The 17,555-nt window shown below is 36.8% G+C and overlaps 1 protein-coding gene across 1 annotated transcript in view; it reads right to left on the reverse strand.

Moving 5' to 3' along the window:
- Positions 1 to 17,193, reverse strand: part of UNC13C (unc-13 homolog C (C. elegans)) — a 410,279-nt gene extending 393,086 nt beyond the window's left edge. Inside the window, exon 1 of the mRNA XM_004687775.2 lies at positions 14,193 to 17,193. Coding sequence (XP_004687832.1) covers positions 14,193 to 17,193 — 3,001 coding nt within the window. The remainder of the gene's footprint in view (positions 1 to 14,192) is intronic.
- Between the last annotated feature and the right edge of the window lie 362 nt (positions 17,194 to 17,555).

A 17,555-nucleotide genomic window follows, 5' to 3' on the forward strand; every position in this document is an offset into this window, starting at 1 on the left:
TCTCACCTGTTGCTCTCCTCATCAGTGTACTTTGTTGATCTGCCTGTTCTGCTCCCCACTCTGTCTCTGGTGAATCCTCTCATCACTGTCCCTGTACTTCTGGCCTGTACCCCAGTTCTTTATGCATAAACAAATAAATCTTAAAACAAACAAGAAAAAAAAAGCAAATCAATAACCCCAATTGCATGCAAAATTGAGACAAACAGAGAAAGAAGGTAGGTGGTGGAGAAAGAGCAAGGGAGGGTTGGAAAGGGCCCAATATAACATGGTGAAGGACTTTGGGCCACTAATGGTGGGCAGAATATGATAATACAAATCTGTATTAAGTTTAAACCTCTAACACCCCTGAGCAGATACAAATATGTAAATCCACCTTACTTCAATAAACATAATTTTAAAAAATACATAAATAATGAGATTAAGATATCCTCCAGTTTCCTCTGAGTGTTTATACAAGCTAGTTTCTCAAAAATATTGTTAGTAAAAAGTTCCTACCAAAAAAATAAAAGTGGGAGCCAAGGTTCTCTAAAATGTGGTCACCTTATAGATGACACCTTAAAGGGAGCATAACACTCTGAACTCTTTAACTGAAGAAATTTCCCATGCAGTTGAGAAGCCCAAGAGGATGGACAAAGTTTCTCTGGAGAGTTGGCTTCAAGGCCAACTCGTGTTTATTCACAAGCACCCCTCGTGTTTATTCACACTTATAAGCAAAGGAGTGTTTTTTTTTTTTTTAATCAATATGGACATGGAAAAAACTTTCTTCTCCACACACTGCTTTTCCTTCTAAATCATTTATACTTAAACTGAACAATGCCAGAGAAATTGAAGCCACCCACAAAATCAAATTACAGTAATAAATGAGTACACTCATAACTCAATAACATCATATAGCACAAAGCCATTCTCTGACCCCAGACTATAATCTATAATCTGTAAGACTGAGGTCTTACAGATATGTGGAGTCATGTCTTTTCCATAAGAAAATAAAATCATTCTAATTAACATTCCATGGTGTAAGCAGTAGCTGGAAATCAAGTCACTTATGCAGCTGACCACAGGATCAACACTCATGTTTTAATTCAGTGTTTTACAAAAGGTATGACAAAATTCATCAGTGATATTCTAATTGATTTTGCTTGATAGTTGGTTTTAACAAGACTATGACCATGGTAAACAGATAATATATTTAACTGTGTTTATGGTTAATTTTCTGCAGCCAGATCAAAGTTTTCCTGTACTGGAGCTTTGTTTCTGTAGTGTCTATAAAAAATATCAATAAAAACCATTGCTAGCTACCTATATGGTTAGATTAACAGTTATGATGGCAAAACACACACGTGTGCCCCTTCCCAAATATTTGAAGAGAAATAACACTGTTTCTTTCCATTGCCACTTAAAAATATAAAATGTTCAAACTCTTCAAAGATGATTTCATTCAAGTCTAACCTTATGTATATTTGCTTAAATGGTATGATTTCCAGACAACTGAATAAGCGTTGCTATTTAAAAAACACAGTCTTGCCAAAACTTGCAACTTTACCTGCTTGCCAATATTTAAAGTACCTCTATCAGTAGGAAAATCTGTCACAGTACAATGAAAAAGAAAGTGCCTAAAAAAGCAAACCTCCCCAAGAGATGCAGCTTATTAACTGAAATCAATTACAATAAATACCATATTGATTACAACAATGTTGGTAAGCACTAGGGAAGGATGAAGAACAGGGCATTAGCTACCAGGCACTTAAAAATCAGAAGACATGGGCCCTTCCTGGTGGCGCAGCGGGTTAAAGCACAGCACTGAGAAGCTAAAACCACTTCCACATGAGTTTGATTCCCGCCTGCCCCGGAGGTGACCACATGGCGTGGCACACCTCTCCTGACCCGCCGGCTGCTCCCCTCAGCAGTGTACTTTGTCGATCTTCCTGTTCTGCACCCCACTCTGTCTCTGGTGAATCCTCTCACCTCCGCATCTCTGGCCTGTACCCCAGTTCTATACTAATAAATAAATAAATCTTAAAAAAAAAAAAATCAGAAGGCACTACGTTGCCAGCCCAGGAGACTGAAGGTGGGAAAGGTTTGGAAAAAAGAGGATAAGGGAAACCCCATGGCCTTCTATATAACTTCACCCTAATCATTTTCTAAATATATAGAGGTGTTTTTGCTCACTCAATATAGTCACTAATAATAATTCTAACCCAGTTAACCTCACTGTTTGAGATCATTTCTAGGGCCTTTTAAACCTAAGCATTTTATATGTCATTATTTAGGCTCTTTTCATAAATCTCTTCATGGTGTTCACAAGCACTTATATAATAATTAAGAGTGGGTATTCCAACCCTGGCTCTGGTTTAGGTGAATCAGCTAGTAACTCTTACCCTAATGGTCTAAGACTTTGCTTTCTCACTGGTAAAAAGTGGAGATTGACAGTTAGGATCTCAGTTCTTAGTCTCAGTTCCAGTACAAGCTGTGGTCCACAGATGTAGTGGAAATCAGAAGACACAAGGATGACATGAAGTTCCAGAGATGTCTGATGCCTCTACAGGGTGCATGGACAGTCATGAAATGTCCTCTCCTCTATCACGTAGTTTGGATGGAATAAATATTTGTTATAGTCAATGGTATAACTCCTTTCTATTTTCTAGGCTTATTAGCAGTGATAATTAATTGCTCAGAATTTAAATAATTGATAGTTTCTGCCAATGGTTATCCAGTTACTCAATTATTTTTTGTGTTTGCTAATTGTAACTATGATGTTCTTCACAGTATATATTCATGTAAGTTGCTAAAAATTTTAATAACGACTAACATTTGATTATAAACCCAAAATGTCTTTCACAATAGTTACCTTAAGATTAAGAAATAACTTTAAACTGAACTGAACCATGCATAACTCTATGAGTACAAGAATCCATGTCTTCATATTTTATGTTTTCTCCCTTCCCAAGATCCTCCTCTTGAGTGTATCACACTTCTAGCACTCAGTAAATGTCATTGGACTCACTTGCTTTGCTATGTTGATATTTCCCCAAGGCCAAGCAGTTAACAAACCAGAGTTCAGTCAGGTGCATGTTTTTATGTTTCATGAAACATCAATAACTGTAACTACTAATACTACACTGAGGAACTTGTGTGAAGCTGCCCGTGTCTGGAGTAAACTTTTCAGGATTCAAACTACAAAAGTAATCACATAAATTGATCACTTCCCAAAATGTATTTTGTAGAGGTATCTTAGTTCAGTTAAGAAATACATTAGCTACAGGGAAATCACTTCAGCATTTGGCTGCTAGGCTTCTTAGCATATTTTTCTAAAATAATTTAAGATCAAGAAATAAGTCTTGATTCTTTTTAGATAGGTTGAGTCCCTACTGACTACTTAGCAGGTCAGTCGAAAACCTATCTTTCTTTTACTAATTGATTTTTTTTAATCATATAGATACTGTTATTGTCTACATTCTGTAAGTGAGGGATCTAAGCCAAAGAGAAATTAAGTAACTTGCTTAAAATCACATAACTGTAGGCTAACTCCACAGGCATGCCCTTAATCATGATGCCTCACTGCTGGTCACTGGTGAGCACTGTGACACATGCCCAGGGTCCACAGAACAACTGTGGCTCTTGGAAGTTTACAACCTGGTAAGGGAGGTGGCAAACAAATAATAGCTCAAACCAAGTAGATCAGATGACATCACTCAAAGACTAGTGAAAGGAAAGAACACTTAGGATATATTTATTATTAAGTACTAACTATCCAGCATTCCTTGATGGACCATCCTGCATTGGAATCAACTGAAGACTGTATCAAGGAATATACATATAGTAACAGGTATTCCTGGGTGATTCTCATACATCCTAAAACCTGAAAACCACAAAGAGATATCCTTGACACAGCCAAAAAGTTTGTAAGTTTATTACAAACCAGATGTTCTACAGTCCAGGAAAAAAAAAAAAAAAAAAAAAAAAAAACGTAAGTATGAATTGCATATGTTGTGATGCAAAGAATGTCCAAGTAGGATTCAGAAGTTCTGGGAGTCTAACCGGAACCTACAACTGCTAGCTTTACAACACATTGATTATTTTTTAATAAAGATTTATTTATTTATTTATTTATGTTTACAGAACTGGGGTACAGGCTAGAGGTGTGGTGGGTGAGAGGATTCACCAGAGACAGAGTGGGGAGCAGAACAGGCTTAAATACACTACTGAGGGGGGCAGCGGGAGGGTCAAGAGAGGTCTGTCACACCATGTAGGTCAGCTCCCAGGGGATCGAACTCCTGCAGCAGTGGCTTTGGAGAGCTTCATAATGCAGTGTTTTAACTTGTTGAGCCACCAGGGAAAGCCAGCACATTGACGTTTTATGAGAATTAAATATATGTGACAATTAAGTTTTAAAAATACTAAAATTGGATTATTATTATTATTATTTTTATTTTTTTTTTAGAAACCGCAAAGGGAATTTTAATCAATTTGGGGATTTCCAAGTGATTTCCCTCAGATGGTAAAATACCACACTATTAGGTATTTATTCATGTTTTCTAAGCATGTGCATAAATGTGTATGTGTGTCTTTAACTGCAATCACTTAAGAACAGAAATAGAAAGTTAAAACTATGAACTTTCACAAGACTTTCAAAGCATCAGAAAATATATTAAGAAAATTAGACTTACCCTATATCTTTGGGAAATAAGGTCATACCTAGTCTGTCATATCTTATTTCATTGTTACATGAAGTCAAAAAGGTCTTTTAACACAAGTTATATAGAAATGACACCTGGATAATCATGTTGCCTCTAATAAAGTGGAAAGTGGATTGATTGCTTGAGTGCTGTTTTATAATTTGGGAAGACAGCTTGAAAGTGTAGCTCTGCTGACAAATCAATGTAGTCTGATAAATCAACAGTTTCCTTCCTTGGGTTTCCAACTTACAAGTTGAATATCAACACCTAATTTCTGAAATCCTAAACTAGACTTCTCTGAATGAGCACAAAGTATCTGGAAAAACATGTCTAATTCTAAATCCTACTTCTGCCCCTTCTGGGCCTTTTTCCCCTCCTCCCCTATATAAATTATAGTGTCTCTAGTTCTCATCTATAAAATGGAGATAATAATAGTATTCATCTGTAGGGTTATTATGAGGATTATATGAATTAATATAGTATAAATATTTAACGTCATGCTTGGAACATAAAAAGGATTCCATAAATGTTACCATTATTAAGTTACTTACTTTCTAGGGTTCTTAAGAAAATTAAAGTGTGTTTTTGTGTGTGTGTGAACTGTAAATGTTGTGATGTGAATCTAAAATGAATATACTGTTACATGTCAATTATTCCTCAATTTTAAAAAATGTTAACATAAAGTAGCAGCCACAGTAAGCCGTACTGGATAAACTGAGGGCAGGGAAAATGGTTGGAGGGAATTTGAAGAGATATACTTATAAATAAAATAAAATGATATTGTTCTAAGTATCTTCGGATTCTTGGGATTGCCTACAGAAGCATATCACAATTGTTTGAATCTGCTGATTATTATATTTTTTATATTTTAAAGGTTTCTTTTATGTTTACAAGTCAGTTTTCTTGGACTTTAATGGAGCAATTAGATTTTTTTTTTTTTAACTTGTCCTAGAGACTTATTCCTCACCTTGGGTACCAGCTACCTAAATAATTGGGTCATGCTCTTAGTGACCTCTCTAGTACATCAATCCCTCCGGAGCTGCTTTTCTTTTAACAGTTCCAATCCTGGGGGTTGGGGATGGGGTGATTGCAGATTCTCCCTGGTTTTCTAAAAAGTGTGATATTATCTCCTAACCGGCTATCAGCAAAAGATCTTCCTAAAGAACAAAGCTATCCTGCTCACATCAGGCCACTGATGCTCTTTGTTTTATCTGCCCAGCAGATTCTAGACTCAGATGCTTAACAGTTACAAGTAGTCTAGGGTATCCTTTCTACTGTATTAAACCTCTTCTCTGAGCTTTACCTGGGACTTCAATCCACATCTATTCCTAGTCCAAGTGCCTTCCACCCTAGTTTAATCAATAACAACTGCTTATCTTATACTTTACTGTATCTTAAACCAGGTTTCAGAGTATATTTCATTCTACATAGAAATTTCTCAAATGGTATATAATTTATATGAAATATATTTCTCTGAATTTTCTGGAAAGAACATGATCAATTATATCAGCAGCAACAAATAAAAAAACTGTTCAGGGCCCTCCCTGGTAGCGCAGTGGGTTAAAGCACAGCACTGAGAAGCTAAAGCCACTTCAGCATTAGTTCGATTCCTGCCTGCCCCGGAGGTGACCACATGGCGTGGCAGACCTCTCCTGACCCACCCGCTGCTCCCCTTAGCAGTGTACTTCATAGATCTGCCTGTTCTGCTCCCCACTCTGTCTCTGGTGAATCCTCTCACCACCCCTGCACCTCTGGCCTGTACCCCATTTCTATATGGATAAATAAATAAAAACCTTTAAAAATAAAACTTCATCTGAGATTTTACCAACACTCCTTAATTCTCTGGAACTGGAAATTCTCACTGCAGGCTCTGCATACTGCTAATACATCTGGAAAACACCATCTTTCATTGTCAGTTAAATTTTCCTTCAAAAATGTTTTATATTTTTATCTTTCTTATAAAAACAAATATCTAGGTGTATAGTTTCAGAGTCATTAATTATTACAAATAAACGACATATTTGAAACTTAAAACGTTTTCTGTACTAATGAAATGACCTGCTAGTAGTTGACTTTGATGTATCTTTGTGAATTTCTCTGCTACCTTATGTAAAGGGCTTAATTCCTTAAAAACTACTGTTCAGTCACTTGCTCACCCCTAATATCTTTCAAAGTGACAAGTGTCACACTCCCTGGTTTTCTAAAAAATGTGATATTATCTCCTAGCCCAGAATATTATCGCTAATTTTATGTTAATAAGGATCAATACTTCAAACAGCTACTAATGCAAAGTTGGCTGACCTTAGAAGTACAACTTACTCGATGAGATTTGTCCATAGTTACACTGGGATGTCATAGTAAAAGAATCAGACTCCCCATTCTGTCAGCAGTATAACAGATACCATCAATACTCTTATTAACTGTATAACCTTAGACCTCCTTTTGCCTGAGGCTGTCATTTCATTTGTAAAGAGGGACTAACAATTCCTTCTTCTGAAGATAATAAGGAAGTTTAAATATGTGCTTCAATTTTCTAAGACTCAGTCTGATAGGAAAACATATGCTGGTTCCCTTCCCCTCCCTTTCATTTCACAGTGAAAGGTGTTTGAAGACCTTTGGCTCCCTTTGGAAAATCTTCTTATATACTCTCCTCTCAAAACACTGATAAACACACATTAAAAAAAAAAAAAGTCCTGCCTTTTATAAGAATATAAGAATTACCCCCTTGGGCTCTTTGGGTTTTATCTCTAGCATGAAGTTGAATCACTAGTTGTTTAAGCTGCCTCTAAGGGACAATGGTCACTTTCACCCTCAAGATACTCCTTTCTAGATCATCCTGTGTTTAAAAAAAAATGTATTAAAGGAAATTCTAGGACATTTAGAAATAAGTAGTACTACATCAAAAAGTATACTGCTATGTACTGGATTTCTTTTTTTTTGTTTAGATTTATTTATTTATTCATACAGAGCTAGGGTACAGGCCAGAGGTGCAGGAGCAGTAAGAGGATTCACCAGAGCCAGAATGAGGAGCAGAACAGTACGACCGAGGAAGTACATTGTTGAGGAGAGCAGCGCGCGGGTCAGGAGAGGTCTGCCACACCACATGTGGATCACCTCCGGGGCTGGCGGGGATTGAACTCATGCTGAAGTGGCTTTAGCTTCTCAATGCTGTGCTTTAACCTGCTGCGCCACCAGGGAGGGCCCATGGATTTTAATGCAGTATTTTATAAATAGGTTGCCTGATGTTATTAACACACTGCTGTGTTTGCTTAGAAGGGATGATGACCATACAAATAAATATCAAACTTGCAAATAAAAGATGGATATGAAGGGAATTTATTTGTAGGCAAAATTATGCACTGAATGATTCCAAAAGCAAAATCTCCTAGGATATTTTTTAAATCAGTGATTTCTAAATATTTCTATTTACACAGACCTTTCAAGGAATGCAGCTATGCAGAATACAACCCTACCCTTCTGACTCTGCAGGTGAGGCTCAGAATCACTCTGAAGCTCAAGAAGCACTTTCTGATAGATTTTGGCTAGCAAGGCCCACAAAATTACTGGAAATATTTTCTCTTCTTAAATATTAAGCCTGGAATTAAAGTAAATTCAGCTAACTATTGATATGTATAATTAATATCATCATGGAAAAAACAGCTAGCCTCCTCATAGGTAATGAATTATACAGATAAAATTGAGTCAAAAAGTGTGTAGGAAGTAGCTTTCCCTCTTATGCTATGTTAAGATGTATAAAAATCAGAAAAAAATGTGTTTTTCATTGAAAGAAAACCAAAGCTTATTTGAATTTTAAGTGTTTTCACCTTACATGGAACTAGATAACCCAACAACTTAGAGAGGAAGCTACCATGTATCTATTAATTCAATAACTATTTATTGAACACTTATTTTATGCCAGATACTGGTCACACTCTGGCATTTCACTAGTAATAGAAAGAGAAATATGCACATTGACTTTGTAGTGTAGTCTGATAGTAGAGATCTACGAATATCAAATAACCATACACCTAGATGTAAGTTTAAAACTGTGATAGTCATATGCCTTATGAAATGATCAGCCCAGAAGTGACACATTCCTAAACTTTCCTAAGCTGGAGTAAACTCATCAACCCAGTAATTATACATGTATAAATTTATCCAACATAAGTGCTCTCTCATTTGCCCAAAGATAGATAATGAAGCTACACTGTGAGTTTATAAGAAACTTTGTTCAGTGATCAGAGACTAAGTCAATAAGTTATGAAATGCTGACATAGTAGAAATCTTTATTTCATTAATGAAAATCAGCAGTATTCCCTACGACCCAGCAATCCAACTCCTAGGTATCTACCCAAAAGACACAAAAATACTGATTGAAAAGATACCTGCATCCCCATGTTTATTGCTGCTTTATTTACAATTGGAAAAACATGGAAACAGCCCAAAGTAGATGACTGGATTAAAAAGATCTGGTACATATATACAATGGAATATTACTCAGCAACCAAAAAAAGAAAAGAAAAGAAAAGAAAAAGAAACACATGTCTTTTGCAGTAACTTGGATGGAGCTGGAAAAGATCATGCTTAGTGAGATATGCCAGAAAGAGAAAGAAAAATACCGGATGGTTCGCTCATAGCAGGAGTATAATGGACCAGGTGAGAAAATAATAAGAATAATGAACAGCCATATACCAGAGACATTTTGTGGGAGTAGAGTGGGGAATGGGATCAAAAATGGGGGAGTGGGGAGGGAAGTGCACGGGACTATGGTAATGGCATACAGGTGACTTGGTGATGGGAAACCCACGGGGATTACAATTGAGATGAACAAAAAATGTACAAAATGATGTAAAAATAAACTGTTATAAATTTTTTTAAAAATCTCAAAAAAAGAGCAGTAAATAACATGAAAAGATCTTTCAAATATATATTACCTGAAAAACAAACTCAAGGTGCCAAACAACATGAACACATGCCAGCACCCCATTTATGTTAAAAGGAAAATAGGTTAATGAATATTTATGAATACAAAGTGTCTAAAATTTTATCTCTAAGGAACAGGAGTACAGTCTATTTTACTTTTCACTTTGGAATTTTTAAGATTTTGTTTTATTATGTGTTTTATTATGTGTGGAGGGTGGCGGTTGCTGCGTTCTTCATAGGACACATAAAACCCATCAGTAACAATACAGTTTTAGATACATATCCTGGGGAACCATTACGAGACTGCAAAACCAAAGTTATCCAGTGACAGGATACTAACACTTTTATAATTGTATAAAAACTTCCATCCATGGGAATAGCAAGAAACACAATAAAAGCTCCTCAAATGGTTCTACACCTACCAATACTGAGATTCTATCTTAGGTTATTTTTAACATAATGTGTCTTAGTATTCTCTTGTTAACTTAATAAAACAGCAATCTCAGGAAAATTTTTACACTCAATTTCATATCCTTATTGAGAGCAACAATATTATCATAAAACTGTGGACTATTCAGTAAAACAATGCATGTCATGTATAAAATACTGGTAATTATATTGATCTGAAATATCACATCCTTAAATATCACATCCTGACTGCCCTTTCTCCAGTCCTTGATAACTTCTATTGTTTTTGTTCCTCTAAATTTGATTACTCCAGGTAGAGCACATGGGTATAATCACAGGGAACTTACTCTTCTGTGACTGGCTTGTTTTACTCAGTCATGATGTGTCAGAATTGCCTTCCTTTTTAAGGCTGAGTAACTTACACTTTGTTTCTACTGCATTTTACTTATCCATTCACCTACCAGAGTAATTGAGATTTTTTGACCTAATTTTATTGAGGCATAATTTCTGTTCAATAAACTACAACCACTTAAAGTATATTAAAGAAAGAAGTGTCACAGTCACTTTCAGAATCTACAATTTGGGAGTAGCATTTCAAAGCAAAGTGTTCATTCTTTTAGAAAAATTTACTTCAAACTGGCTGTAGGTTCTAATTTCAGGTAAAGTCTCTATACAGTCTTGAAATGTGTTATCCTTCAAGCAGCTGTTACACAGTTTTTATTAGCGTCTACAAACCTCATGAGATGGAATGAGAATTTGCAGTAGAGAAACTGCAAATGAACTATTTCATGTCAATACCTCAGTACCTTTATTTTATTTTTCCATGAAAAATTCTTCAGTTGGAATAATTATTTTTGGCTAAAGCTGTCGTCTACCTCTAATCATGTCTTTCAACTTAAAACATGAGTAAAACAACCTTTGAAGTGAAAAAGCATATGACTGTTGTAAATTGTCAAAACAACCATCATCAAATTCTGAATCCTTCTTTAAGATACTCAGTTGCAGTATGTTTTCAGGTTTTTAGTTTGTTCATCTGTAAAATGGAACCAAATCCATAGCGCAGTTGTAAGAAGTGAAAAAATAAAAATAAGCAGCCTGGAAAGGACCTGGAACACAATAGTATTTAGTAATAAAAGTTTATCTTCTATCATACTTCAGAATTGCTAGAAGCTAAGTCACGGACTTAGCAATTAAATACAACAATTTGGATTCAAATTTGACATCAAAGCCCATGCTTTTTAATTCAGCATCCTGCAATTCTTGATTCAGTCATTCATCTGATACATATTCACTCAGTGCTGTTGCTATATAACATATTAATTTAGGCATAGTGTAAATGAAAGAATGTAAAGGATAAAATTTTTGTCCTCTAGATTACATTTTAGAATAGAAGTTGAAAAATGAGCATAAATTGCCATTATATAAGCTAGAAGCCAGAACTGTAGAAATCAGGGAAAACAGAGATGGTAAGAGTTAAATCCAGGTGATGGGCAGCACAGAATTGGGGTTGAAGGATTAGATAGTCACAAGCATGGTGTGAGGTTCAGGCCAACTACATAAAAGATGTCACTCCACACGGTCCAGTACAAGGAAATAATGCGACCTCATGGGGTTTCTGGCTACACATACTCTAAAATATCTTTCCTATTGGCACACAGTCTAGGAGAAGGTTCTCAGAAACACTGAAACCAAATATCCACATACATAAACATTAGGACGTTTAAACCCTTATTTTTCAGGATGCAGAAGACAAAAGTTAAAATAAACTATTCAAACTTAGAAGCTTTGTTAAGCTGTGTCAGGGGCATAGCATCCCACTGAGTTTAGAGCAAGAGCTCTGAGGTCCAATTTTGCCAGCCTAGTAGTGGAGAATAAAGTAACCTGGCTACCTAGTGGTGACTGAGTATACATGGAGAGAGAAATCTGTTGGCATATTCCCAAAGCCCAGTAAGCAGATGGCCATGGGCATAAAAATCCATTCTGGCCTTTGGCACCTCCCTAGGATCCTCTGAGCAGGGTAGGGGCCGGAAAGTGCCCTTCTTTGGCTGCCCTTCCTCTTGAGGCATATTGGTGGCACAGGAGGGAAAAAAACTGCCTGATTATTGCCAAGGGAAGAAGAAATGGCCTTTGAAATCTAGGCTACTGCAGCCTCCTGGGTAGTCAATCTGGTGCCTTTCAAGCAACCGGAGAGAATTTTAAAGAAGTGTATCTGATTTCCTCTAGGATAGATTAACTCCAACAGATTCCATTCAAAGCTAGCTCGCAGGATAACAAGCCAAGATGGCGGAGCCTGCGATTTCTATAACCAGACTTGATATGTCAGGTATACAAAATTGCCTTACCTTTTTGTAATTTCTAAGTTGGTGATGTGCATCTGTAGTCTCTAAGGATAAGTGATAATGGGTGACTAGGTTTGTTAGCTGTTTGACAGGTTATTACCAATAACTTACTTTTCAGAGTTTTACTAATTAGGAATTTTTAAAACTTTGAATAAGATTTTTTTTTCTGAAACACAGATTTGTTAGGTTTTTAATCTTGTCTAACATTTAGACACCTTAACTAACTGCCTTAAAAGTACTTGCCTCACACACACACACACACACACACATTCCCTCCCCCCCCCCTTAGTCTTAATATGCATTTGAGTGGACTTCTCCACAGCAAGTGGAGAATATATATCAAATTACTGGTTTATATCCCAAGATAATATCAACCAAGTTTCAGTAAAGATCTCTAATAAAATTCAATCTAAAATAAGATAGACAATATTCCAATATGAATTATACTTACATAAAAATTGACTACTTTACATATTCAAATCAGTTTTAAGTACACTTGAGAAATTCACTCCCCCCTAAGAAAAATTCACACCCAATGTACCCAAGATCCCCTTACTTTCTTTATATAACATATATAGGATTGCTAGTTATAAAGACACATTTTAAGAGCAGAAACTCTTGTTTCAATTCTCTTAGGAACTGAAACAATTTAACAACATTCAGCATGCCTGATGAAATTCAATATTACTATTGGCTAACTTTACCAATTATTCAAAACTATCATATCAACTAGAAAGTAACTGGCTTGGAGGAGTGTCTGAAAATAACATGGGTGAAGACAGAGAAGTCATATGCAAGTACCGACTGTAGAGATTATTTCAGTATCCCATGACGACAAAAATTATTTTATCACATAAGTTTATACCTTTAAGAAATGCTATGCAAAGTCAATATTTTAATTAAATATATCAATGCCATAATCAAGAAAAAATTCAAGATATCTGTTAAAATTGAGATTATATCAAACTATTTCAAAGATTAAATAAAAATAGCCCATAAATAAAACAAAAGGTAAAGGACAGGGATAAGTACAAATAAAATTTGGTGGAAAATTGGTTAACTGATATAAATCCCATCAATAATTTTATTGATTTTTCAAAATATATGAAATTTTTCAAAAATATATGATCTAAAATTGTTTCCCTAGTGGATCAAGTGAAATTGCTAGATAAGGTTCTTTTGTAATTCCCATACTGGGGAGCGATTTCCACTCTACTCTTTAAGAGAAATTTTCTCAATACTGTCTCCTTACTGACTCCTCCTCAGAGAGTGCCACATGACCACTCTCGCAGGGTCCAGTATTTGTGTCCAGTTGTGCTCCTCAACAGCCTCAGTGCAGGTAAGTGAGGTTATGGACCCCCAGGGGATGACTGCGTCTTACTGGCAGCTCCCAAAGTGAAGACTGGCTGGGAAAAGGAGTGGTAAATTTGAAAATAATTTATTTTCAAATTCTTTAAAGGAAACTACACCAATATTTTCTTTCCTTGTAAATCTAATGGAATAAAGGAGTAGACCCAAGGTTGTTCTTTGATTTCACTCGTTCCTTCTTTGATAACTGATACCTCGATCTTGTTAATACAAAATGAAGTTTGTGCCTAACCCTAGCAGAAAAGTTGTGATCCCTTGTGTATAGGCTCACTTTGGTATGACCTATTTGAAAACACTTTGATCTTAGGTCATCAAGCTCACCTTGCTGGAGAGCTAAGTAAAATAAAATCCTATTAGAACAACATGTCAATTCCTCATAATTCTGACCCCCAAGAATAAGCACAGAACATGATCTAAAAAAGTAATACCCCCAATTAAAACACCATTAACTTGTAATGTAGCATTTAAACATGAGTACCTCCAGCCAGGATCTTCTCTTCTAATTCTGCCATTTGCATCTTATAGGCTTTTAAAGCCGCTTCTTTGAAAGAAGGACGAATTCTCCTTGGCTTTGTGATTTCCACTGGTTGTTCAGGAATGTTTTGATTTTCATCTTCTTTTACTTCCATTTCAGTTTCTATTTCACTTAAAGTTTCCAATCCCCCTTCACTAACCACATCATCCTCCTGCCCATCATAACCCTCATCTTGTGGGGTTTCATATGGTGTTTCATATGAAGGATGATCATATTCCTGTATTTGTTCATCTGTTTCTGTAATGCTAGTTCTGTTTTCTAGCTTAGCAAGGACTTGCTCCATCACTTCAACATAATCCGTTTCATTATCAGCCACTGGTTCACTATAGTCCTCTTCATCCTCTGCTTTGTAGTAATAAGGCTCTGTGTAGACATCAGAATCAAGGGTAGTACTTGATTCATTTGCAGTTGATTGGGATAATGTCCGGAATCTCCCCATTAAGGAAGAGCCACTGTCCTCATACCCACTGAGACTCTGTGTGCTTTTGTTCCATACCACTTCCAAGGCTGATTTAGCCCTCTGTAGTGTAGATCCAAATTTGGGGAAACTAAAAGCCTTATCAGAGAGGTCAATGCTTAATCTACTATGCCAAGATTTGGGTGGGACATCCTCGGAATCATCACTTTGCAGTTCACTTTGACTTCGGTACATCATGGACAATGGATTCTGATTTTGGTAAAACTCATTAGAATTAGCTTCTTGATAAGAATCATATGGGCCAACCCATTGGCCTTGTGGCTCATTATCTAAGCCAGGACAAGGAGATGAGTTGTCATCTTGGGTTAAGTCATAGCTCTCAGAGTCATCCTGAAGGTCACTGTGGCACTTTCCCAGGTCATCCAGGTCTTTATTGTAAGCATCCAGCTGTTGATCAGATAAACTGTTTGTGTCATAGTCCAGTGCTTCTTGGGTAGATGAGTCCAAGCCTAAATCAGCTCCTTGCTCTACTTGATTCCATTCCTTCCATGGAGACAGATCTTCACGTAAAGAAAGTTGAGAATCACTGTAATGACTTCGGTCTCCAGACGCACATATCATGCTATTACTCATTCCACTGTCCACAGTTTCTGTGTTCTCAATTTCACTCTGCCCTTGGACATCCTGTACAGTTGCATTTAAATGCTGGTTGTGAGAACTGTCATACAAAGTGGGTATGTCCTCCTGTTTCCTCTGCCAAAGTTCCCGGTCTGAAGATGACAGGAGGGAGCTTCCATTAGTTCTAGTGAAAAACTGATTTTCTGAAAAATCCTCTGAGTAAGATTGACACAATTTGGAAAAATCTGACTCAGAACGACTAATTTTAGCAGTGAAAAAATCACTCTGTGAATGCCAGAGAGGGGTTGCATCTGCATACTGGGTTGTGGTCTGCTTTTCCAAGTTGTCCGATTCTTGCAACTGTGAGGAAACTTTATCATAGTCTGATTTATTTGAAATTCTGCTGTTAGTAGTTTTACTCTTGGATCTGGCATTGTGCGATCTTGAACTTGACTTGGAAGTACTTCCTTTTGTTGGAAACTCTGATTTGGTGAGCACAGCATAACTATTCCTATTGAGGTCAGACTCTAAGTCTCCATCACTATTATCAGGTGACTGCCAACTGTTCTTCTTGACTTTGGGCTCTGGAGTAGACAGTTTCATGTCCATACTCTCGTATGTCTGGGAGGATGGTATTGAGGATGGTATCACTCTCTCTTTTCTTTCTTTGATGTCATGAGTAAGAATATCAGTTGAGATTCCAATACCTGTTCCTTTGAGTTTATATGATTTTTTTAAGACAGAGTCCCTCTGCTGCGGGGTTTCAAAATACACAAGTATGGGTCGAGGCTTCGCATTTGGACAGTCCCTTTGGTGTCCTATCCTCTGAGCAAATTCAATTTTAATAGTATTTGCTGCATCTGAAAACCCCATTTTCTCTGTTAGAATTTGGTACACCACACTTTCAACATATTCAAATCTTTCTTCAGGCACGTTTAAAAATCTCAGGCTTGCCTTACTACCCATATGACCTAAGTGTTTAATATAATCATGGATGTCTCTGGTTTCCCTCCGAGACTGGACAAATCCTGTCCGCAGCTGTTCAATTTCACTTTGTACAACTTCCACACTACTAGAGATCTCATCAATGGAATGCTTGAGAGCATTGACATGTCCACGTAGTTCAGAAAGTTCTGTTTCTATCTGACTTATTCCCTGAAGTTCCTTAAAGATCATTTCCATGACATCGTGTGTTTGGCTGATGCAGCCAGAGGAACTGAATCCTGGCTCCATAGTATTTGTCTTTGGGTTTCGGGCAGTTCTGTCTAAGGATTTGCTTCTTATCCCCCAGGTTTTCTTCATTGTGCTCAATTCTGAATCTGAGGAGACACATTCTTGACTCTTTTTCCACTTTCTCAGCTTGCGTAATGCTCCTAGTTTTAAGCTATGAAGAGTGCGCTCCCCATCAGAGCTGCCCTCAGAAGGGGCCAGGCTGCTGGAGCTCTTTCTGTTCCGTCTTACCGGCATTATGTGTGTTGATTGTGTCTGGTTTTCTGCACTACTCCTTAGTTCATTTAGTGATTCTGAGTAGGAACTTTCAATTGACGATAACTCTTGAAGCAGATACTCATTATCACTGTTGGTTACATTAGTATTCTTTTGTAGGCCATTGGCAATGGCTACTCGGTAACTAAATGTTGGAGAGAGAGAAAATTCTTTATTAGCCTCGTCTTCTTCAGTGGAGAGGTTGCGAGCAGACGAACACTTGGCAATCCTTTTTACAGTACTTTTCAAGGTATTAGAGAATTTAGGGTGTTTGTTCTGGTCAGCAGTAGGAAATTCTTGATCCTTTTTCTGCTGACGATTCTCTTTTTTTTTGGTTGTATTTCCCAATTTCTTTGTAAACATTCCTTTGCAGAGCTTATGTATGTAAGGTAAAATCAACCTCTTGAAAAGATGAGCCACCATGGAGAGCAATTAGTGCAAGTTTTTCTAGCCCAAAGAAGTAAACAAATTTGTAAATCCAAGGCAAGCATCACTGGTGAGATGTTCTATGAATCACTGAAAAGAGTAGTAAGGACAGTCGTGGTTCTGCCACAATGTCAATACCCTGCACAACACAGAAGCAAGACTCCATTTATGAAAGATATTCTCTCCTGGAGTAGGGATTTCAGAAATCTTTCTCATTTCCACATAACTTCATGTTTTCCCTAAAAGAAAGGAATGTGAAAACGAACATCAGTATTCTACTTTAGATTTATTTCATTTCTAATATTTTCTAGGAGTGTCCAACATACACAGAGGGATAAAGATAGCTTAATTTCCACACA

Source organism: Condylura cristata, unplaced genomic scaffold (genome assembly GCF_000260355.1).
Source record: "Condylura cristata isolate star-nosed mole 26May11 unplaced genomic scaffold, ConCri1.0 scaffold00023, whole genome shotgun sequence".
NCBI lineage: Eukaryota > Metazoa > Chordata > Mammalia > Eulipotyphla > Talpidae > Condylura > Condylura cristata.